Source organism: Narcine bancroftii, chromosome 3 (assembly GCF_036971445.1).
Source record: "Narcine bancroftii isolate sNarBan1 chromosome 3, sNarBan1.hap1, whole genome shotgun sequence".
NCBI lineage: Eukaryota > Metazoa > Chordata > Chondrichthyes > Torpediniformes > Narcinidae > Narcine > Narcine bancroftii.
This window is the reverse complement of record NC_091471.1, coordinates 213,659,259-213,683,677: the sequence shown is the minus strand read 5'-3', so window position 1 is coordinate 213,683,677 and position 24,419 is coordinate 213,659,259. Positions and strand designations below refer to the sequence as shown.

Here is a 24,419-nt window from a genome sequence, read left to right as displayed (position 1 = left end):
AACTGATCTAAAATTTTTTTTTATGATATATTTTTATTCTGTAATATTATTGTTTAATATCTCTGTATTAATTCATTATTTACTATGTATTTTTTATATCTCTTTGAACTGTATGTGTTTATAAATTATAATAATAATAGACTTGCATACTTTTGTAAACCTGTATTGATGCTGGAATTCTCCCCATCAAATTACATTCTTTAAAGCTGATTTTTATTCTGTTAAAGATATTTAGATAAAGTGGTTATTTGGAACTGAAACACCGATCTGTTTGCATCATGGAATAAGTTTAAGGGGATAAATAGTCTATTCCTATTCCTATTCTTATCATGCTTAATCTATTCATGTTTTATTTGAATAGAAGCTGCAGTTATAAATTTTGTTTAGATTGGCCAGTGTAAAGTCCTTCTTAATTTTTAATTGTTAACTTTCTTATTAGTTGCTAGTTGTACTTTGTTCCGTGAACAATACTCAGGTGTTGCTCACCAGAATTATATTTTTGTCGACTCAGCCATAGAGCCGTAGGACATTATAACACAGAAACAAGCCCTTGTGACGCCAACTTCAGGGAATTATCTATCTTTATTCCCAGATTCCTCTGTTCTACTGCACTCCTCCATGCTCTACCATTTATTGTGTATATTCTTTCTTGGTTTATGTTTCTAAAATGCAACACCTCACACTTATCTGAATTAAATTCTACCTGCCATTTTTCCAGATCTCTCTGCAAGCATTGAAAGCCTTCCTCGCTGTCCACAATGCCTCCAATCTTGTGTCATCTGCAGACTTGCTTATCCAATTTAACACATTATCGATATTCCCAGTAGTGATCCCTAAGGTACATCACTAGTCACAGACCTCCAGTCTGAGAAGCAATTATCCACTACCACTCTCTGGCTGCTCCCGTATAGCCAATGTCAAATCCAGTATACTACTTCACCATGAAGTCTGAACCTTCCTGACTAATCTTCCATGTGGGACCTTGTCAAAGGCCTAACCTCCACAGCCTTCATCAACTTTTCTGGTAACACCTCGAAAAACTGTTAATAAGATTGGATAAACACAACTTACCACACAAAAAGCCATGTTGACTATATCTAATCAATTTCTGGCTATCCAAATACTTGCATATCTGATCTCTTAGAATACCTTCCAATAATTTACCTACAAATGGCGTCAAGCTCACCGGCCTATATTTTCTAGGGTTACTTTTGGAGCCTTTTTTTTAAACAACGGAACAACATGAGCTCCCCTCAAATCCTCTTGAACCACACCTGTGGCTAAAGACATTTTAAATATTTCTGCCAGAACCCCTGCAATTTCTACACTAGCCTCCCTCATGGTCCGAGGGAATATCTTGTCAGGCCCTGGGGATTTATCCACCCCTATTTGGTTTCAAGCAAGCACCTCCTCCTCTTTAATCTGTATAGGTTCGATGACCTCACTGCATGTTTGCCTCACTTTCTTAGACTCTGCCCATTTCCTAAGTAAATACTGATGCAAATAAATTAAGATCTCTACCATCTCTTCTGGCTTCATTCATAGCTGACCACTCTGATCTTCAAGGGGACCAATTTGTCCTTTACTATTCTTTTGCCTTTAATATACTTGTAGAAACCCTTAGGATTTTCCTTCATATTGTTTGCAAAGCAACCTCCTGTCCTCTTTTAGCTTTCCTGATTTCTCTCTTGAGATTTTTCTTGCATTTTCTATACTTCTCAAGTACCTCATTTGCTCCATGTTGCCTATACATGCTATACACCTCTCTTCTGAACCAGATCTCTAATATCCCTCGAAAAACAAGATACACTGTACCCTCACAATTTCACCTTTGAAGTTCTTCCACTTATCTCTCACATCCTTGCCAAAAAACACGCTTTGTAGATCCTTTCTTATTTCCTCAAAATTCGCCTTTTTCCAATTTATAATCTCAACCAGAGGCCCAGACCTATTAATTTGAAACTCAAGTTAAATTAAATTTGGTATCTGAGCCACGTTGACCCAGTGAAGTAGCAAAAATGCAAACCTGTGGCACTCTAAGGAGCTGAAGTAAATCACAGCCACCACACTGATGGTCGTTAACAACTGTTTTTACTCAAATTCAGCCCGCCCCTTTAAGGGCAGCATATGCTCAGTCCCTTGGTGCAATGTGACATCATAATCGCTGGCCAGGGTAGGCGCTGGAAGAGATGCTGGAGTTGAGAAGAAACCTCTGACGATGCCATTTCCCCATGGCTTCCCCGCCACGTGGCGATACAAGCGGGGCCGGTTCGCCATTAGGCTGTATGCCGCCACACAACCCCCCCCCCCAGAACCGGCTATGCTTCCTGTCACTTGGGCGGCCGGCCCTGCCGTTTGGGCATGGCTGCCTGGACCGGTTGAGGTAAGTCCAGATGGGCGGCTTTCAAGCAGTCGACGGTAAACAATTCCTCCCTGACCCCACGTCCAAAATAAAAGTTCCGCCTGACTGCTGGAAAACCTTGTACGGCCCCTGTAAGGCCGCTGCAGCGTTGCTCTCTGTGGTCCCCTTCTGACAAAGACGATTTGCACCACATCGAGTTCCTTGGGCCGATGAGACAGTCAGGTGCCGACGGGGGCGGTGGGGTCAGGTTGCCCAAGCGTTTACGGAATCGGCGACCCCCTCACCTTCACTGTGCGTGGACTCTGCTTGGGGGCCGAAGAATTCCCCTGGCAGGCAGAGTGGTGCATTGCAGACTGTTTCAGCTGACAAGGCTTGCACGTCTTCCTTGGGCGCCGTTCTGATTCCGAGGAGGACCCAGGGCAACTTGTCCACCCAGTCGGAGCCAGAAAGTCTGGCTATCAGGACGGTCTTTAAGTGGCGATGGAACCTCTCTACCAACCCATTAGACTGCGGGTGGCCATGGTGTGGTGCAGTGTTACCCCTAAAAGCCTCGCCAGCTGCAACCATAGGGCGGAGGTAAATTGAGTGTCCCTGTCACTCATAATAGGCGCCGGCATGCCGAAATGAGTGATCCATTGGCTGACCAGGGCTCTAGCGCACGTCTCTGCTGATGCTTCACGGACCGGGATGGCTTCCGGCCACCTGGTTGCTCAGTCCATTATGGTGAATAGGTACTGTGACTCTCTGGATACCGGCAAGGGACCCATGACGTCTACGTGGATATGTTGGAACCTTTGCGGTGCCGGGTTGAAATGTTGGACAGGGGCCTGCGTGTGCCTGTGGACTTTGGAGGTCTGACATCGGACGCAGTTGTGGGCTTGTGCTGCGACCTCCTTCTTGAGGCCGTGCCAGACGAATTACTGAGCCACCATGCAGTCTTTACTGAGGGGTGGGCGAGATCATGGATGGAACCGACGACCCTAGCCCTCCAGTCCTGTGGAACTACCAGGCGCAGTGAGCCGGTGGAGGTATCACAGACCAGTGGCTGGGCGGAATCAGGGAGGCGGATATCCTCAAACTGGAGCCCTGATAGTGTGGTGCGGAGAGCATGGGTTTCAGCGTTGTGCTGCTGGGCCTGTGCGAGCTGTGCGTAATCGAGACCGGGAGCTAGCGTGCTGATGGCCAGGCGGGAGAGCATGTCAGTGACTATGTTGTCCTTACCCACCCTGTGCTGGATATCTGTTGTGAATTCCGAGACGTAGGACAGGTGGCACATTTGCCTGGCTGACCACAGGTCCTTGGCCATCGATAGTGCTTGGGTGAGGGGCTTGTTGTCGATAAAGACTGTAAAAGTTCTGCCCTCTAGGAAATATCGAAAATGGCGGATGGACAGGTACAGCGGCAGGAGCTCCCAGTCGAACACATTGTATTTGAGTTCGGGGGGCCACAACTACCTGCTGAAAAAGTCTAGTGGGCACCACTGTCCGTCCAGCCACTGTTCGAGCATCCCTCTGACCACCGTAGCGGAAGCATCGATTGTAGTGGAAGCATTGACCGATAGCGCCGTATGTGCTTCCGGGCATGGGTGCACTAACAAAGTCGCCTCAGCGAGGGCCCGCTTCATGACTGTGAAAGCCTTGTCTGCCTTCCCCGACCAGGGCAAGGTCTTCTCTTTCGTTGCTATCAGCACAAATCGAGGGCGCATGATGCGGGCGGCATTGGGGATGAATCGATGGTAAAAGTTCACCATCCCCACAAATTCCTGTAGCCTTTTGAGGGAGGAGGGCTTGGGGAAACATTGGATGGCTGCCACTTTCTCTGGAGCCGGAGAGCTGCCCCAAACGCTGTGATAGTGTGCCCCAGGAACTGCAAAGTTTGTTTCCCAAACTGGCATTTGGCCTTGTTGACCATGAGGCTGAATTCTGCCAGCCGGGCGAACAGGGTACAGAGATGGGCCTTGTGCTCTTCGCGAGCTACCAGGATGTCGTCTAGGTAGATAAAGACCAAGTCCAAATCCCTACCCACTGTGTCCATGAGGTGCTGGAATGTCTGGGTGGCATTCTTCAGGCCGAACAGCATGTGGAGAAACTCGAATAGGCCGAAGGGGGTTATAATGAGGATCTTTCCAGCGTCATTGGGGTGGACTGAGATCTGGTGGTATCCGCGCACCAGATCAACCTTTGAAAAGAACTGCGCACCGTGGAGGTTGACGGCGAAGTCTTGGATATGGGGAACTGGGTACCTGTCTGAGTCGTGGCGTCATTCAGCTGTCTGTAGTCTCTGCAGGGCTCCAACCTCCTGATGACTTCGGGACCATGTGTAGCAGCGCCCACGAAGCTCTGTTCGATCGCCGAATGATTCCCAACTCCTGGAGTCTGGAGAATTCCGCCTTGGCTTGCTTCAGTTTCTCCGGTGGCAGCTGTCTAGCCCTGGTGTGGATCGAGGGGCCTTGCGTGGAGACATGATGGAATATTCTGTGATGGTGGGAGGAGATGTCGAAGTGAGGTTTCAGGATGGCAGGAAACTCACTGAGGATCCTGGAACATTCGTCTTCGGCAGCAGCGACTGTGGTGATCTCTGACCTGGCGTCGTCTGCCGTGCCCAGATGCACCAAGCGGAAGGTGCGGGCATTGAGCGGCCTCCTGCCCCTCACATCCACCAGCAGGCCGTGAGCCCTTAGGAAGTCAGCCCCCAACAGCACCGTGCTCACCGAGGCCAGGACGAACCTCCAAGTGAACTTCTCTTCCCTAATCTGTATCTGTGCTCTACGAGTGTCAAAGGTTTTGATTGTAAAGCCATTGGCAGCCCGCAGGGTTGGACCGGGGATTCGAGTTCGTGTTTCCAGCACTGTGGGGGGAAGGATGCTCAGCTCAGCCCCTGTGTCAACTAGGAACCAGAAGCGTGTGGATCTGTCTTGGATGTAGAGGAGGCTGTTCACGCGGCCAACCGTCGCAGCCATTAACACCGTTTGGCCTGGCCGTTTCCCTGGTAATCGCAGGACTGGCGGCACTTGCGGGCTTTAGCCTCCCAGCACTGATGGTAGAAGCACCACGATGACTGGGCTTCTTCGGACTTGCCCTTGGGGGAATCTTGCTGACAATGGGGCATTGGGTTGGAGACTTGGCTGAGTGCTGCCTCGTTCTCCTGCTTAGCTCACCAGAGGGCATCCTCCCAGGTTGCTGCCTTACGGGGGTCAGAGAAGTCCTCTTCAGACAGATTGAGCCAAATGTCCTCTGGCATTTGTTCTAGAAAGATCTGTCTGAAGAGGAAGCACGGCTTGGATGCTGGCCAGGGCCAGCATCTCGTCCATGAGGGCTGAGGGGCTGCAGTCCCCCATCCCATCTAGATGTAAGAGTTTGGATGCATGCTTCTGGGGTGAGAGGCCAGACTTCCCCAGGAGCAGATTCTTGAGGGCTGTGTACTTTTTGGTCGCTGGTGGCCGATGGATGATATCATCCACCCTCGCTGCCGTGTCTTGATCAAGGGTGCCCACAACATGGTAAAACTTGGTGGTATCAGCTGTGATGTTGCGGAGGTGGAATTGTGCCTCCACTTGGCTGAACCACGTCCGTGGGCGATGTGGCCAGAAACGGGGAAGTTCGAGGGCTACCGTGTTAACCTCTGCCGTGTCCATCATTGGTTGGGTCCATTGGAGTCACCAATGTTGTGCTCTGAGGAGCTGAAGTAAATCACTGCCACTACACCGATGGTCGTTAATGACTGTTTTTATTCATATTCAGCGCGCTCCTTTAAGGGCAGCATAAGCTCAGTCACCTGGTGCATTGTGACATCATAATCGCTGCCCAGGGTGGGCGCTGGAAGGGATGCTGGAGTCAAGAAGAAACCCCTGACGACGCCACCTCCTAATGGCTGCCCCACCACGTGGTGATACAAGAGGGGCCGGTTCGCCATTAGGCTGTGCGCCGCCACTAACCCATAGTAAAATAAACCCTTTCATGGGATTTGGTGACAATTACAAAGTTCTGTCAAATTTAAACTCTAGGTACATTTCATATGGATTCATTACGAAGTTTGCTGATGACAAGAAAATTTGTGCTCTTAGAAGTGAAAAAGAAAGTTGTAGGCCACAGGATGATATCAGTTCAGAAGATGGGTATGGCAATGGCAGATGAAATTTAATTCTGAGGTGCAAAGTGATGCATTTTGGGAGCAGTAATAATGGTAGAAAGTACACAATGAATGGTAGGGCCATAAAAATTATTGGGTGTGTATAAAGCACAGGTGACAGCACAGGTAGTGAAGAAGGCATGGGATACTTGCCATGATTAGGCTGCAGACTGCTGGAGACTGACTGAAGGGGTACCAGACTTCGGAACTGGGGTGTGAGAGGGTGTTTGAAGGCAGGAGGGACTCCCAAAGGGTGTTGGGTGCCAAAAGTTTACTGATTATGTCAGAGGTTTTGATCTGGAGCTTGGATTGCTAATGGTTTGGACTGAAGTCTGTGAGGCTGCAGATGCGGGGAAATCCACAGGCGCTCAGTGACTCGGAGGGGGGCGGGGGGGGGGGAGGAAACAAATCTTTTTTACTTCTCTTTCTCGGCTAATTTCTGTGTTGAAGGCGAATCGTTGTCTGCCTTATGGCAAACAAAATGCAATTTATTGTAATGTCACATCTGTTTTATTACATGACAATAACAGAACTTTGACTTTCAGTTGTGTGGAAAATAAATCTTCAATTTTTTAACAATTGAATTATTGAAATCTTTCTATGCTGACTTTAACGTCCTCACTGAGGAAAAGAAATAGTTAAACAGTTAAAAAGACACTTTTTTTCTACCAGGAGAGGTCTTTTCAAGAGTGACAATAGGAAACAAACTATCCTTGAATCTAAAATTTAGCAAGGGCCCCCTGGAAACATACCACGTTTCCTTGGGCACCTGTGGAAGTAAAAGTGTTAATGCAAAAGCTGACATTTACATTCTGTGTCTATGCAAAATGAACTAAAGTTTGCATACATTTTCATTTTTGTTTCTGAATTAATATTATATATAATTACAGTATATCATTCCAAATCTTATTTCTTGCAAAATTCAAAATAGAAGGTTGATTAACATGCTTGTATTTATCCTGTTTACTGAGGCAAAATCTTTTTTTTTTAAATTGTGTGTTATTTTCCTCTACCCATCCACAAATTGCTCTGGTGCACCAAAAGGTGAGAGGCAGGATGATAAATGTGTTACAGGCAAATGTGCACCCTGGATAGAGGGAGAAAAACAAATGGTGAAGGAAGGATCAGATTTTTTTAAGTGGCTGATGACATCCAGTGATGACATGGATGGTAGAAAAATATAGGATAGAAACTGGAGAGAAACAGGGTGAATGTGAAGGTAATTTATGATTGCAGCATCTGCTTATTTTCAGCTATAGGTTTGGATACTTAAGTGGAATATTCTATGAGTCTTGAATTGCCAAGGTCAGGTATTTTTTTAAACCAGAAATCACCACAAAATAAAATGAACAAAAAAATAAGTATTCAATATGTGTTATGCAAGGCATTAAACAAAGTAGAATGTGATATACCCCCAATTATCTTGATATACTATTCATCAAGAGCATTGTGTTCATAAATCATATAACTGATAAAGTGGATCATTACAAATTCTTTATCTGCAAGTTACCATAAGATGATCTAACTTTACATCATAGTCATTTTTCTAATCCTTGGGTTTGCAGGTCTCATTTTTTTGGTTGTTAAACAGGAAAATCTGAAGAAGCAGTGGTTGTAGTGCAACACACAAAACTGCTGGAGAAACTCAGTGGGGCATGCAGCATCTGTAGGAAGTAAAGAGTAACCAAAGTTTTGGACTGGAACCCTTCTTCAAGGTATGAGAAAAAAGTAGGTAGGCACCTAAATTAAAAAAAAAGTGGGTGGATGAGGAAGGAGAGGAGGGAAAGGGCCGAGGTGGTAGGATCACAGCCTAAGAGGTCAACAGTGGATGTAGGTGGGAAGAGAAAAAAGCTGAGATGATAGGGACTAGGGATAGCTCTGAACGGAGAGAGAAGAAAAGGGGTGGGGAACTGGAGGAAAGGTTGACAGAGGTTTTGGGAAAGATAGAGATGTGGAAGGGTATAACAGAAACTGCAGAAGTCGCTGTTAATGTAGGGTGAAACCAAAAATCTGTAGATGCTGTAATTGTAGTAAGAACACAAAAATGCTGGAGGAAGTTGGCAGGTCTCAGTGTCCATAGGAGGTAAAGATATACTTTCAAAGCTTCGGGCTAAAGCCCTTTTTTAAGATGTGAGTAAAAATCAAGTAGGTGGTTGCATAAAAATGTTGGGGAGGAGGGAAGAAAGGGCAGGCAGAGGAGCACAGGCCAACAGACAAAAGGTCATTTTTGGGGTGGCAGAAGAGGAAAGGTGGGAATTGATTGGGAGAAGAGAGCTGGAGGAAAGGAGACAGAGGGGAAGGGAAAGAGGGAGAGGCAGAACTAGAGAAAAGAAGACATAAGGAATGATTTTGAGAGGAGGGGGGTTGCTAATGGAAACCAGAAAAGTTAATGTTGATGCCATCTGGTTGGAGGTGCCAGATGGAATATGAGGAGTTCTTTGGGTGGTCTTTGTCTGGCAGTACATGAGACCATGGACAGGCATCATCATGGGAATGGGGTGGGAAATTGAAATGAGTTGGCACTGGTTATCCTTGCTATTAAGTGGACAGAGCGAAAGTGCACAACGAAGCGATCTCCCAGTCTGCGTCGGTCTCTCTGATGTAGAAGAAGCTACAGTGGAAGCACAGGATGCAGTAGATGACCCCTACAGATTCACAAGTGAAGTATAGGTTCATTTGGAAGGGCTGCATGGGGCTTCAAATGGTGATGAGGGAGGTGGTGAGCATTTTCTGCTGTCAGAGGGGTAGGTATCAAATGGGTGATTGTTGGGAAGGATAGAGTGAGTGGTCAAGGGTGTTTTGGAGGGAATAGTCCCTGCAAAAGGTGGAAGGGGGAGGACAGGGGAAGTTGTGTCTCATAGTGAGATCACATAAGGGCTGGCAGAAATAGTGAAGTTGAGGCGGTTGAGTTCAGGGAATTGGACATTGTTGAAATGATGCCGGTCTAGTGAAGTATCTTGGATGTAAGTGGAGGGGGACTGAACAAGTGATAGAAATGGATACATTGCGGTGGGGCAGTAGCACATGGAAACCAGGGCAACTAGGTTTGTGGTCCTTGGATAGGAGGTAGAAGTCGATATTGATACTGTTTTATGGGAGAGTGCACAGAGGGAATATTATGCATAGTTTCTCTAATTTGCCAGTGGTCTTGGTTTTGCAAACTGTTTCTTCTACACAAGATCTGGAACTGCACAATTTGCAATTTTCAGCATAAATGCTGATTAAAATGTTATGCTGTTAGAAAGTTGTAAAACGGACACTCACAAGATGAATAAATAAATACATTTAATCTAATTCTAATCTAATATTGGATTCCCTGACTTCACATGCTTTCATGGAAGTGATTCTATAGATCTGGTTTTGTAAAACTAAAGTGTAATTGTACTAGTCAAGTATGTTTCAAATTGTAATGGCCTGCATAGATTAGGTTTTGAATTAAATACATAATAGGCAAACAAAGGTTTTTCCTGATGATATTTTCAGAATCAGTATTTATTGTCATGAACATGTCACTACATTTGTTTTGTGTCAGCATCGTAGAGAATTTATATATGGCACATTTACAAAACAAATAAAAGAGTGCAAGAAAAGTCAAAGTAAGACAGTGTCTTTGGTTCACTGATCATTCAAAAATCTGATGGCAGTGGGGAAGAAGCTGTCCTTGTGCCACTGAGTGCTCCTATACCGTAGCAGAGTGAAGAGAGTATGGCCTGGGTGGTGGAGGTCCTTAGGGTAGAGTCTGCTTTTTAAAGACACTACCTCGAGTAGGTATCCTCGAAGGAGTTAAGTCTGGTGCCTGTGATGTCGCAGGCTGAATTAACAATCCTCTGGAGTTTTTTTTTCTTGTCCTGAGAGTTGACGCCTCCATACCAAACAATGATGCAACCAGCCAGAATGCTCTCCACGGTACACCTGCAGAAGATTTCAGGAGTCTTCGGAGTATACCGGATCTCGTCAAGCTCAAAGCATAGCCAATGGTGAGCCTTCTTCGTGATTGCATTGGCATTGAGGCTCCAGGACAGATCCTCAAAAATGTTGACACCCAGGAACTTGGAGTTCTTGACCCTCTCCACTGCTGACTCCTCGATGAGGACTGGTCTGTGTTCTCCTTGGTTTTGCTAACATTGAGTTCAAGGTTGTTTTTGCGACACCAACATCATGACCCTAATTTCATCATGAGTCTAATTTATTAAAACATCTTAAGAATGATTGTGATGCACTTGGAGTTTTCTGATCCCATGATGCAAGTTTGTCTCCATCAATAAGATCACAGTTTTCAAAGCCTATAAAAATAACTTGTAGGATGAGTGTTCAATTGTTCAATTTTTTTTTCTAATGCAAGCTGTGGTGATTTAAATGCTGATAGAATTCTGTATGTGCCTGGATTCCCTGATTACGAATATATTAGAAAGGAATAAAACCACCACCTGCTATTCAAGACCCTTCAGAACAAAGAGCAAATGGGCAACTTTGTGAAATGAGCCACAGGGGATACAAGAAGTGTACATTTGTTCAGCAGTGGTTTTAATGTAAAAATAAATCATGACATGCTAATTTGAAGTGCTGTAATTCAAATGAACAAATGTATACTGTATCTCAATTTATTTTCGAGACACAGCGCAGTCGCAGTCCCAATTGTCCTGTGAGCCCTTTGCTGCCCCAAATACATGCATGTGACCAATTAATTTACTAATGGTACATTCTTTTGGGGATATGATAGGAAACTGGAGCACATGGAGGAAACCCACATGGACACGGGTCCTCTCTGTAGTTTCTCTTCACTCAAGTCGAGCACTTTATAAAATGTGAGTGGCAAAGGAGAGGGTAGAACCATCTAAAGACAAAAAAGTGGACTTTTGCCCCAAAGCAGAGGAAGTGGGTGAGGTAATTTCTAAGTATTCACCATGGAGAAGGACTTGGATGAAAGTGAGATCAAGCACTCCCTGGTCACTGGTTAATTTTCCACAAATTAAGCATTAGCCTGATGCACTGTTTTTCCTTCCAAAGTGGATGACCTCACATATACTCCCCTGCCAGGCCCTTGCCCATTCATTTAACTTATCTGTATTTCAGTGCAGAATCCGTCCTTTGTACACAATTTGTTTTTCCACTCAATCCATCAACAGACTTCAATACACTGCACATGGACATCTCCTGTAAATCAGTTCTGAAAATTGTGTACAGTTGTGGGCCCAACGGTGACCCCTGTAGCACCTCAATAACTACCAGTTGCCAACCGGAGAAACATCCATTTATCCCAAATTGCTGGCTTTAATTTAGAGATATTGTCTGTGAACGGACTGTGACACTGCACCATCCAAATACACCCACATGCCCAATTAATCTACTAACCCTGTACACCTTTAGAAGGTGGGAGGAAACCCACGCAGACTCAAGAAGAATGTGCAAACTCATTTCAGACCGCCGGATTCAAACGTGAGTTGCTGATGTTGTAACAGCGTTTTGCTAACTGCTGTGCCCATGCAGCCCGAGGTTGTTATCATTTACTAACTTGATAAATTCCTTTAAAATGTATGGGAGAATTTGCATAATTTTGGATTTTCATTCTCTGGGGAAGCCCATATATTAAATTCCGGAGTATATACATGTACATATTGTTACGCGACTGATTGCACTCAGAGATTGTGAGGAGTACAAACATGCTTTTAATAGCTTACAATCAATGGCCGGTAGATGCAATAGTCCTCGGGCGAATCTGAGATAAGGTGGGAAAACCAGGGTTTATATTGGAGTAGGTGAGGGTGAAGCCCACCATCAGAACAACACACAGACAATGAATTCCAGTTCACTGCACATAGTTCCAACATTTCTATTGGATATGTTGCTAATATTTTATTCCAAACTTCCCGCATTCTTGTTGTATTGTAAGAGATAGTGCAGGGAACAAGGAAGGATAGGTTAAACAACATTTACTTTAGGAAGCAAACAGAGGAGCAGGAGGGACTCGGAAGGTGAGGAGAAATAGGTGATGTTTCAGGCAGGACAGTTTAGAGCAGGGATCTTTTAGACCAGTGACCCCTTCATTGAACACTTGATCCCTCATCAACCCCCAGGCGTGGAATCCCAGCCCTGGACCGGGAGAAGGGGGGAGTGGGTTGGGGGGTGGGTGGCACTACCAAAGGTAAAAAGAATGCATACATCTTCTGCGCTCAGTCTGTCCTCCTGGTCACTCTCTACTTATTACAAGGCCGAAGCCAAATATAAAGCACCGGCCACCAAGACCCGCTCTCATGAGAAGTTGGCTACCACTGCCATAGGCATTGTTTTCCATTGATCTGCCCCTGCTTTCCATCGCAAAAGTTCAATTGCCCCCCCCCCCCCCCAGGTATTATCAACTCGTGGCATATTTATCGACCCCTTGGATAGTCGCATAGACCCCCCCCAGGGGTCAATATTGACCAATTTGGAGACTCCTACTTTAGAGGGACTAGGTTAGGAAGGGGAGATATCAAGTATGTAGTTTAATTCATGAAACCTGAGAAGTGAAGCAGATGAAATGAGGCAAATGGGATTGAAATATATCTATGCGAGAAGCAGAAGATGGCAAGTATGTGAGCTTAATATCCGAGGCTACAGATGCCTTAAATGTAATGAAGATGGATGCTTTTGATTAGGGAGAACATCGCTGCTGAGGAAATGTTAACTATTATCATCTGAATCGCTGCCATTTATGTATCTCACCTTCCTGTCTTGAAATACCCTTCAAAAAAAAAGTGAGTATTTGCGTAAAGTCAGATTTCAATGTCAGGGCTTTTTGTAAACCAGAGTGGTCTTGAATATGAATAATTTGAATAAGAATATAGAGATGGGATGATTAATGAGTTTGCAAATGATACCAAAACCAGTGGTATGCTGAAGAGTGAAGGAAGTGTTCTCAGGTTACAACTGGGTCTCGATCAACTGGAAAAGAGGGCCAAGAAGGGCAGATGGAATTTTACTCAAGTGATGTATTTTGGGAAGTCAAACCAGGGCACAACGTTCACAGTAAATGGCAGAGTCCTGGGGTATTGTAAAATAGAGGGACCTGAAAATGGTGACGTAGGTCAGCAGAGTGGTGAAGAAGATGTATGGTTTGCTTGCCTTCAATGGTCAGAGTATTGCGTGCAGGAGTTGGGACATCATGTTTCACCTGGACAGGACATTGGTAATATTTGGAGTAGTGTGCAGATGTGGTCGCCACACTTTTGCAAGGATGTGATTCACCTCAAAAATTTGCAGAAAAAGATCGCAAGAGTGTTAATGGGACTGCAGGGTTTGAGTTTTAATGAGATAGCTGGGGTTGGTTTCTGGGGACTGAAGGAGGTTTTGAGGTGACCTTATTGTGATTTATAAAATCATGAGGAGAATAGATAAGGTGGATGTTCATTGTTTCCACCCCCCCCCCCCCCCCAGGGTGGAGGTTTAGAAAGAGAGGGAAAAAATTTTGAGGAGCTGAGGGTATTTAATTCACATAGTGGAATAATAAAGCATACAGGTGTGAGATAGATTAGCTAATTGAAGGCAACAACCTTGCACTCAACATCAGCAAAACTAAGGAACTTCTGGAAGGGGAATCCAGGAGAACACAAGCCAGTCCTCATTGAGGGATCAACAGTGGAAAGAGTAAAGAATTTCAAATTTCTAGGTGTCGTTATATCTTCAGATCTATCCTGGAGCCTTCATGTCGATTGCAATCACAAAGAAGGCTCACCAGCAGCTACACTTAGTGAAGAGTTTAAGAAGATTTGATAAGTCAAAAAAGACTTCCAAATTTCTACATGGAGAGCTTTCTGACTGGTTGCATCACTGTATGAAGGTGCCAATTCACAGGACAGGAAAAGTCTAAAGAGAATTGCGAACTCGACCAGCACTATCATGAGGGCATCAGTCTTCACTCCATTAAGGAATCTATAAGAAGCAGTGTCTTAAGAAATCAGCCTCTATCAAGGATCTTCACTGCCCAGGCCATGCCCTCTTCACCTTGCTACCATCAGCAAGGAGGTTCAGGAGTCTGAAGACTAACACAACATGGCAATTAAAGGGGCCAGTGACCAGGTGTGTGCTGACCTTTGGGCAAGACTTGACCTTGATTGGGAGGCCAATCAGGTTCCAGATGGAGAGACTAAGTGCCCCTAAACAATCCACATTTCCACCAGATTCCAGACAGAGGGGTCGAAAGGCCCTCCATAATCCATACTACTCCTGCATCAATCCTCTGCTTCCCCAGAGTCTGCAACACCATGGCTACTGATGATCATAGGCACTGCCATCTTGGGAAAATATCCTGCCATCACAGTATTTTTAAATAAAACCACAGTCTGCTCCATTAACAGGCCATTTAAAACCTGTACAGAGCTGACGGTGGTTGGACCCTGTGGGAGTGTTGTGATTTCGCTGCCCACTCTCCTTGAGATCATGGCAGCACTACTGTTTCAGCAGCTCTGGCAATGCTGCTGGAGCAAAAAGGGCTTCACTTTTGTTTTGTTCATAACAGCTTCTATTAGCTGCTCCCACTGTAAGGTTATTACTTCGATGTATTTTAAACTATAATTTTAATTTTGGTAACGTAGTTATAAGTATGCAGTTGTCTTCTTTTTTGACCTTGTGTTTTCTTTTTAGTCAAAACATGTTTAGTGGTTTATGGAAGTATGCTTTAACTTTCAACTTATTAGGAGTGCTGCTAACAGAGAGATGTTGGTGTTTTTGCTTTGTTTACTAGCTTGCTGTTCTCTGGGACAGACTGGGATATCTGAGTGTGGGGGAGGAGTGGTCGTTTTAGATTGGGTTTCTTATGTGAAGTTATTCTGACTCCTCAAAGATATGGCTGTTTCAGCACTTAGAATGTTTATAATTTTATTGCCAATTAATTATATTGATCTCTATTTTGCTTTCTTTGTATTATCGGATTCTAATTTCTCAGAAGGCTAAAGTTCATAAGATAATTAGTTGGAATATTTCTGGTTTGAATCATCCTATAAAGTGACGCAAGATATTTTCACATTAAAAAATATAAACCAAGAGATTAATTTTCCTCTATCTGATACCGCTTGTTTATTTAAGATAAATAAGGGATAGCTCTTCCAGCATTTATGGCTAAGTCTAGAGGTGTCTCAATATTGATAGACCACTTTGTTAGAATTAAATAGTGTCAATTATTATGTTTATCTGGTAAACTATATAATAAATAGTTTTTGTTAATATTTATGCCTGTAATATAGAGGATCCAAATTTTTTTAAATTGCTAAATCTTCAGAAAAGCGAGCTGTTTGTATTGAACACTTCTGGCTCTTTAGATTTTGCCCTTCCTTTTAAAATAGCTAAAAAATCAAATTAATTACCTGGGTGTTACTATTACTAAATATTATAGTAACTTGTTTTAAATGAATTTTTTTACTTTAATTTTAATGTTAAGAAGTCTTTAGCTCAATGGTCTCCTCTCGATGTCCCTAATTTGGCGAACTAATGTTATTGAGATTAATATCTTACCCATATTTTTAAATATTTTCTAAGCTGTTCCTGTTTTTGTTCCCAAAACATTTTTTGATTTATTTGACTCAATTATTTCCTCATTTATTTAGAAAAATAAGGATCCTGATCTTAGTAAAGTTTTCCTTCAAAACCTTAAAAAGAAAGGTAGTTTGGCATTACTTCTATATTTTACTATTGGGCAGTGAATATTAGATGTATAATTTTTTTGGATTCATTATGATAGAATGGACACTCAAATTGGGTTAATTTAGAAATTAACTCTACTAAAAAAATTCTCTTATTTCGATACTTTGAGCACCATTACCTTTCTCTGCTTCTAAATTAACTGATAATTATGTTATTAAGCATACTTTAAGAATTGGGTTTCAATTTAGAATTTCTTTTTGGATTTGATATATTTTGACTTGCTAGTCCTTTATTTTTTTTCCACCTTCTGTGCAAATTCTGGTTTTTGTGAATGGCTTATTTTGGGTATTCAATCTTTTCAATGTTCATTTATTGATAATAATTTAGCTTCATTCGAACAGCTATCTCAAATTTAAACTACCCAAATATCATTTCTTTAGATACTTACAAATTAGGAGTTTTTTTAAATTCTGTGGTGTTGGGACTTCCTCAAGACCTTGTTATAAGTATATAAGTTATAAAGGTGATCTATAATTTTAAACTGAATCAAAAAAAGCTCATATCAGCTATAAATGATTTATTAAAGTCTCGGGATAATTCCCTAGATAAGATTTAAAAATTATGGGAGCAAGATCTTCAACTTTCATTTTCAGATACGACGTGGGATTCTATCTTAAAATTGGTAAATTCATCTTTTTGTGTGCCTGACATTCACTTTTACAATTTAAGGTAGTACATTGAGCTTATTTTCCTAAAGCTCAATTAGCTAAATTTGACTCTTAACATTTTCTCAAAATGTGACAGATGAAAGACTGAAGAAGGTATTTTGTTACATAAGTTTTGGTCTTGTTCCTCTCTTTCCATTTTTTGGGAAGATGTCTTTTATACCTTATCTTTAGTTCTGAATGTGAATCTGAGATCCTATAATTGCCCTTTTTGGATCAACCAGAACAACTGATTTGAACTTAAGTATGTCTCAATCCCATGTAGTCTCTTTTTCCGCCTCTATTGCTAGACGTTCAATACTGATGAGGTGGAAAGATGCTGTCCCTCCTACTCATACTCAATGGCTATCTGACATGATGGCATGCCTACCTTTGGGAAAAAAATCAGATGTTCTTCTTTTGTAACGGATTTAAAATTTCTAAATTTATGGGTTCCTTTTATTATTTTTGTAATTTATAAGATCACTTTGGATCTTGTTTTGTGAGTTTTTGGTTTCTTTTAATGGAAATGAAATTATATGTGCTTGCCAGCCATGATCACAGTGAATGGCAGTGCTGGCTCGAAGGGCTGAATGGCCTACTCCTGCATCTATTGTATATTTCCATTCTTCAGAATTGATTATGTCCACAATTTCCCATTATATAGTCTGGAATATGTAACCATAAGAATAAATCTCTCAACAGATTTGTCGGAAAGGGTTTTAAAAAAAAACTATAATTAATTTCTAAGTTCCCTGCTGTAACTCCATTTGGTGTATTGCACAATTGTGCTGGAGAAACTCCAGCATCCATAGCAAATAAAAGGCGGACAACATTTCGGGTATGAGCCTTTCATTAGGAATGTGTTTATACAGGTGGATGCCTGAATAAGAAAGGTGGGGGAAGGAGGGTTGAACGGAAGGGGGAGAAGCACAGGACAAGTAAGAGGTCGATACAGGTGTGAAGGTAGAAAAGAACTGGTTGGAGAAATGATTGGAGGAGAGTGAAGAAGGCTAAGAAAGCTAGCTCTCTGATAGGAAAAGGAAGGTAAGGAATTTGGTGCTCCTGATGCAGCCTCCTTTTCAGAGAGGAGAAAGGAGACAGGAGAAGGAAAAGAGACTAGGTTAACACAAATTGGAGATTGATATTGATGGTGTTTGGATTGAGACTGCCAAGATGGAACAGAAGGTGTTGTTCCTCCATTTTGCAGGTGGCTTTGGTTTGGTGGTGTATGAGGCCATGGACAGACATGTCAATGTGGCAGTGGTATCCACTGGGAGATCCTTACTATTGTAGTGTAATGAAGGTGCTCACCTAGAGGTCTCCCAAGCGTCTTTCAGGTGACCAGAATACCCCGATGTAAAGCCGCATATTCTACCCGAATGCAGCTGTAGGGAGGCTACTTGAAAGAGCCTGATGCAGCTCGGAGGAGGACTTACCAACCCTCCTCCGGGAGGTATAATCTCCCCATTTGAGCAGTTCCCCAAGGCATCTGAATGCAACTGCCTGAAAGCGGCTGCTAGGAGGCAGGCTGATGACAATCAGTCAGTGACCCAAATCCCCGCACCTGACAGCCCCCTCTCCCTGCTGCCTGACAGCCCGCTGCCCCTGCCCCGACTTCCCGTACCGGCCGCCCCTGCCCTGACGTCCCACACTGACAGGAACCGAAGTGTGCTCCGAGGGGCCTCTCCTGCAGCTGTCCCTTTCAGGGATACCACCTAAAGGACCATTCCTCAGGGCTGTATCTGCTTCTGCAGGCACATTCTTGGTGGAGAATGCACCTGAAAGCAGCTGCATCCAGTCTCTCTGATGTAGAGGAAGCCACATTGGGAGCACTGGCTGCAGTAGATGACCCCAGCAGATTCACTTGGAAGCAATGTTTGAGGCCCTGAATAGTGTTGAGGGAGGAGGTGTAAGTGCAAATGTAACATTTCTTGCAGTCGCAAGAGCGGTATCGAGTGAGTGATTGGTCAAAGGATATGAGTGGACGAGGGAGTTGGGGAGGGAACAGACCCTGCAGAAAAGCAGAGAGGAATGGGGAGGGAAAACTGTGTGTGGTGTTGGGATCCCTTTGCAGGTGGAGGAAATTATGGAGAATTATATATTGGATGCAGAGGTTAATGGAGTGTTGGGCAAGGGTAAGGGGAATCTTGTCATATCTGTGGGATTGGGGAGGGGGCCAAGGGGCATCTCACTGCAACATTACCTCATGGCTCTTGAACTTAACCTTGGTCAAGATGCAGTGCTTCTTCATAATGTTTATTAAGTGGTTGGCATATATTTCTATTTATCTCTTCATTTCAGAAGCATTAGATCACTTGTCCCCATTTTTCCCCTCAGTTGCTTCACTCTTCCTTATTACCAATATATTTCTTTCAAATTCTCTCACCATGACCACACTCTGTTTACCAGTAAAACAGTGCCCCCTTTTCCCAGTACAATTATCACTGGTCCATGAAATGACGCCCATTTCTCCCACACCAATCTTTAAGCCATACATTCAAATCTCTGAACATAGTGACCTATTTCCTTTTGTAGTTCTAGTGTATAATTTTGACCCTAGCTGTTCACATTTCTTCAGCAAAGCCTCCTTTGTCCTATAATTGTATTTTTCTCTACACACACTTTCTGTTTTGAATTTTATCTGATATATTTCTACCTATCCATCTGCCCATGTATGTTTATTAAATTTTTAAATTCAGAGATTCTACACGGTAACAGACCATTCTGGTTCACGAGTCACCCTCCTATCCAAGCTCTGGACGTCCCAAACGCAATCTTATCACCTGGTCCCAGTGGCCCAACCACCTGTTTGAGCTCCTGACACCTTGACTGCAGATTCTCGCCTAGGCCCTGTCACCTGCTCATCCAAGCTCCCAATGTTCAAACAACACAGGTACTTACTGAGGTCAAAAGTAATATGGTGTAATAGTCAACCCTGTAATTTTACCCTAAAATTTGGCCCACAAAATTCAACTATCACACATGTGTATACTATATGTGTACTTTTTGATTATTGAAACTAATACAAATTAGCAGTTTAAAAACTACATACATGAATAAATATCATTATGTACAAATATTAATATTTATATATTGTAACAAAATGAGCACGTAATAATTTTTTCCATGTCTGTGGTTCTCAAGCATCCGAAGTTTATCGATATGGCTCTTATGTTGAGCAAGTTTGGCCACCCCTGCGCTATGCTAACTGTGCCACCCATGCAGTTATTAAATTTTGAAGTTTAATGGTATTTACTTCACAGAAAAATATTTTTACTTGTGCTGTCCCCATTGGGTCTATCCTTGTTACTCAGTTATCTAAAAATACACAAGCCCTCAACTATCACACTACCAGCAGGAAAAGTTAGAGACTGAAAAGCACTATTTGCATCCTGGGTGTCATAGTTTTTTTGTATTTTTAATTTTTAATTTTAAAAGACTCGCATAGATTCAGACAATACGCTTTCTTACACACTTGTGTAAAACTTAGTCTGCTTTTTCCCTCCCTACTCCCTCCCTTTCCCCCCCCCCCCCCCCATGCCCCAATATAACTGAGAATAAAGTTACATAAATTATACAATACAAAAAAAAAACACAAATACCATTGAGGACAACAACTCAAATGAAAAAAACTGTGGAAAAACTTTAAAAAACAAACCCCAGGTACTTAAATAAAAAGGGGTAAGGGACAAATAAACTAGAGCCTGTTGTCTGTGCCGTGTCCCACTTCTTTGATCCTAATTGTTTCCCTGCTGGAATGGATTATTTAATTTCCTTTATTCCGAAGGGGTGAAGTTATATCTGTGTACCCATGTGTTTCAGATAAGGTTGCCACACTCTAACGAATGTGTCATATTTCGTAAAATTATATGTGATTTTTACTGGGGAATGCAACTCTTCATCGTGGGTATTTAGTTCGGAGTCAGACTTCCATGTAACCGCTATATAGTTCCTGGCTACTTCCAAGGTGACCTTCATAAACTGAATTTGGTATTTGGACAGTCTAAAACTCACGTCCCCAATGTCTCCCAGAAGTTACACTACTGGATCCTGTGGAAAATCCATCTTTGTAATTTTTTCCGGTCTGTTCCCCAGGTCCTCCCAGAAGAATCTCATCTTTGTACACAGCCAGGTAGAATGGATGAATGTTCCAATCTCCACACCACACCTAAAGCACATTTCTGAGATTTCTGATTTAGATTTATGTGGCTTTTGTGGTGTGAGGAACAGTTGATTCTGGAAATTCTATTGCACCAACCTGTACCTGGCATTAATAACTGTTCTCATACTGTCCCATTGCAGATCTGACGAGCACCACTCATAGATTGTTGTGCCCAAGTCCAACTCCCAAGTCCCTCGACCTATGTCAGCCTGGCTTCAGGCCCTCACATTGCAATATGAAATAGATTATAGAGATAAACTTAGCTGCATTCCCGCTTCAAATTAGAATCTCCACGTCACTACACATAGATGGTCCCAATTTGTCCCTTAAAGATCTTAGTTGCAGATAGTAGAAGGATGTTCTATTAGACAAGTCATATTTATTCCTCAACTGCTCGGTTGACATGAGCTGCCTTCGCTTGTAATGATCCTCAATACACACGATCCTTTTCTAGCATCAGGTATCCAGGATCTTATTGTCCAGAGATATGGGTAATAAGTTGTTCTGGGTCAAGGGTGTTGTGGGAGATATCCTCACCTTCAATCCAATACATTGATTTATTTTTTGCTCTGTCTGAAGTACATGCTTTAGTATGGGGTTATTTGTTTTCTTTAAAATTAATTTAGTGTCCCATTTATATATAAACTCTCCTGCTATCTTTTCACCTACAGCACATAGTCCATTTTGTGCCCAGGAAGGTTGGTGGGGGAGTGTGGGGGGGGTGGGGGGAAGAGAGGTGATAAACCTTGCCTGGGCTGTCCAGAAATATTTTTTTTAATCTGGCAATTTTAAACCCCCCCCCCCCCCCTCCCCAGTTTGTAATCCTAAGTCAACTGTTCTGTGGAGATTCTAGCCACTTTAACATACCACAGGAATTTTCTGACACATCCATTGAGCAACTTAAAGAAGCTCTGGGACAACGGAATTGGTAACAACTGAAATAGATATTGTACCCTTGGCATCACCTTCATTCTAACACAGTTAACTCTGCCCACCAAAGTTATGGGCAGAATTCTCCATCTACTAGGGAGATAGTCTTCCGAACCAAAGGGAGATAGTTGAGTTTGCATAAATTGCTTAAATCCTTGATTATTTTTATCTCCAGATATTTAATGCCTTCTTGTGGCCATTTGGAATGACTTCCCTGTTGATATTGTCTATAATCCCCCTTTATCTTGGGCATAATTTGTCCAGATTTATCTTGTACCCAGTGTGGTCTTCAGTTTGACCAACAACCACCCGGGATCTGTCAAATATCTAGCAAATAGATTGATTTTGTGCTCCTCCTGCCCACTTTGAACCCTTTTATGTCTGATTCCTGTCTAATAGCTTCCACCAGCAGCTCAATGGCCAGTGTGAACAGCGCAGAGGATAATGGACAGCCCTGCCTACTGGAGCTACTCAATGGAAACACTGGAGTTGCACGCTTGTAATAATTTTAGCTTGGGGTTTATAATAGTGTCTTAATCCAATTAATAAATATTTGTCCCAATCCAAAATTCTCAGTACCTTGAACAGAAAGTCCTACTCCAATCTATCGAAGGCTTTCTCCGCATCCAGAGTGATGGCCATGCCTGGATTCACCCCTGAATGTGCCAGATGTACTATATTAAGCAATCTAGGTATATTGACTGTTGATTGCCTCCTTTGGACAAATCCAGCTTGGTCTGGATTCATTAATATTGTCAAATATTCTGCCAGCCTATTGGCCAATGCTTTGCTATGATTTTATAATCAGCATTCAATAATGAAATGAGCCTATAGGAAGAGGACTTCAAAATACTATATCTGCCTGCATTTTTTTAAGGTGTGCCAAAATCTTTCTCTTTATCGTTCCATTCATCCCATTCATGTTGACCCAAATGGAACCATTCTGTCCACAGTGAATCATCCATCATTACATCATGGTATTCATGGCAACCTTGGGATTTCAAAATATATGCACCGTAACTTAAAAATCTCAAATTGCTGTCAGTCTGCTCAAATTGTTGAATGTGTTTCCTTGCCCTAACTACACCTGCCTAACCCTCAACCTAACCCAACCAGAGAAGACCTGATTCCAGAAACACTGATTGCAAAAAAAAAAAATTTCTTCATCTGAGTTATTACTTCCCTTATATATCTTGAACAAATTAAATCAATTTATTTATGATAATGCATTTATTGTCATACACATTGTACAATTAAGGAAAATATTACTGTTGTCAAAAAGAGAATGACTTGATGGGTCAGAGATTGAAACCTTTTGCAATTAAGTAACAAAAAAAGGAATTAAAATCCAAGGTATCTCAATTTGTACAAATTCATGTGATAATGAGTAGGATTCCATCATTTATGAAGCTTTTATTGTCAGTATGAAAAGTGTGGCCACCCTTCCATGCCGTTTTGTCTTTGTGCAGATCAGTGTTTTGCTGAATTTTGCTAAGAATTTATAATTTAATCTATACATTCCTCAAATGTATTGTTACATGTATCAAAGGCATTGATAGTTGTTTTGTGAAGACCAGTACCTATCTCCCATACTTAGCACAAGTAAGGCACAAAGTGAAAATGCAGAGATACAGAGGGATCCAAGTTAGTGTGGAACAAAGCAACATAATTTTACTATTTTGGGTTTCATTCTGGAGTCAGATAACAACAGGAAAGAAATTGTTTGTGATTCTGGTGGTGCATGATCTTATACTTGTGTATCCTCTTCCTGACTGGAGGGGCTTTGAAGAGAGTGTGTCCAGGGTAGGCAGATTCTTTTTAATAAATGGCTGCTTTTTCAAGGTGGCGGAATTATGGTTGGAGTCAATAGTGGTGAGTGGGGCATGTTTACAACCTTCTCACAATAGACAATAGACAATAGACAATAAACAATAGACAATAGGAGCTGGAGTAGGCCATTTGGCCTGTCGGGCCAGCACCGCCATTTTAGATCATGGCTGATCATTACCATCAGTACCCCTTTCCAGCCTTATCCCCATAACCCTTAACTCCGTTACCCATAAGAGTCTTATCTAACTCTCTTTTGAACATAGTCAGCGAATCCGCCTCTACCACCCTCTGTGGCAGAGCATTCCACAGATTCACACTTCTCTGGGTAAAAAAATGCTTTCTCATCTCCGTCCTAAAGGGCCTACCCTGTATTCTTAAACTATGCCCTCTAGTCCTCATCTCCCCCATCATTGGGAACAAGTAATCAGACTTCACCTTGTCTATCCCCCTGATGATTTTGTATACCTCAATCATGTCCCCCCTCATCCTTCTAAACTCCAATGGATACAAGTCCAGTTTTTCTAGCCTTGCTGCATATGACAACCCTGCCATCCCTGGAACTAACCTTGTAAATCTGCGTTGCACACCCTCTATAGCTAGTATGCCCTTCCTCAAGTTTGGAGACCAGAACTGGACGCAATAGTCCAGGTGGGGTCTCACCAGGGCCCTGTATAACTGCAGAAGG

General features: G+C 42.8%; 2 protein-coding genes across 21 annotated transcripts in view; one reads left to right on the top strand and one right to left on the bottom strand.

Moving 5' to 3' along the window:
- LOC138758108 (uncharacterized) overlaps window positions 1–5,338 on the bottom strand; it is a 69,852-nt gene extending 64,514 nt beyond the window's left edge. For all 6 annotated transcript variants that reach the window (XM_069926570.1, XM_069926566.1, XM_069926568.1 and 3 more), the window contains exon 1: window positions 2,027–5,338. In XM_069926570.1, coding sequence (XP_069782671.1) covers window positions 4,626–5,321 — 696 coding nt within the window. In that variant the 5' untranslated portion in view covers window positions 5,322–5,338 and the 3' untranslated portion in view covers window positions 2,027–4,625. The remainder of the gene's footprint in view (window positions 1–2,026) is intronic.
- Window positions 1–24,419, top strand: part of LOC138758107 (calcium/calmodulin-dependent protein kinase type II subunit delta) — a 461,931-nt gene that overhangs the window by 145,305 nt on the left and 292,207 nt on the right. The window lies entirely within an intron of this gene.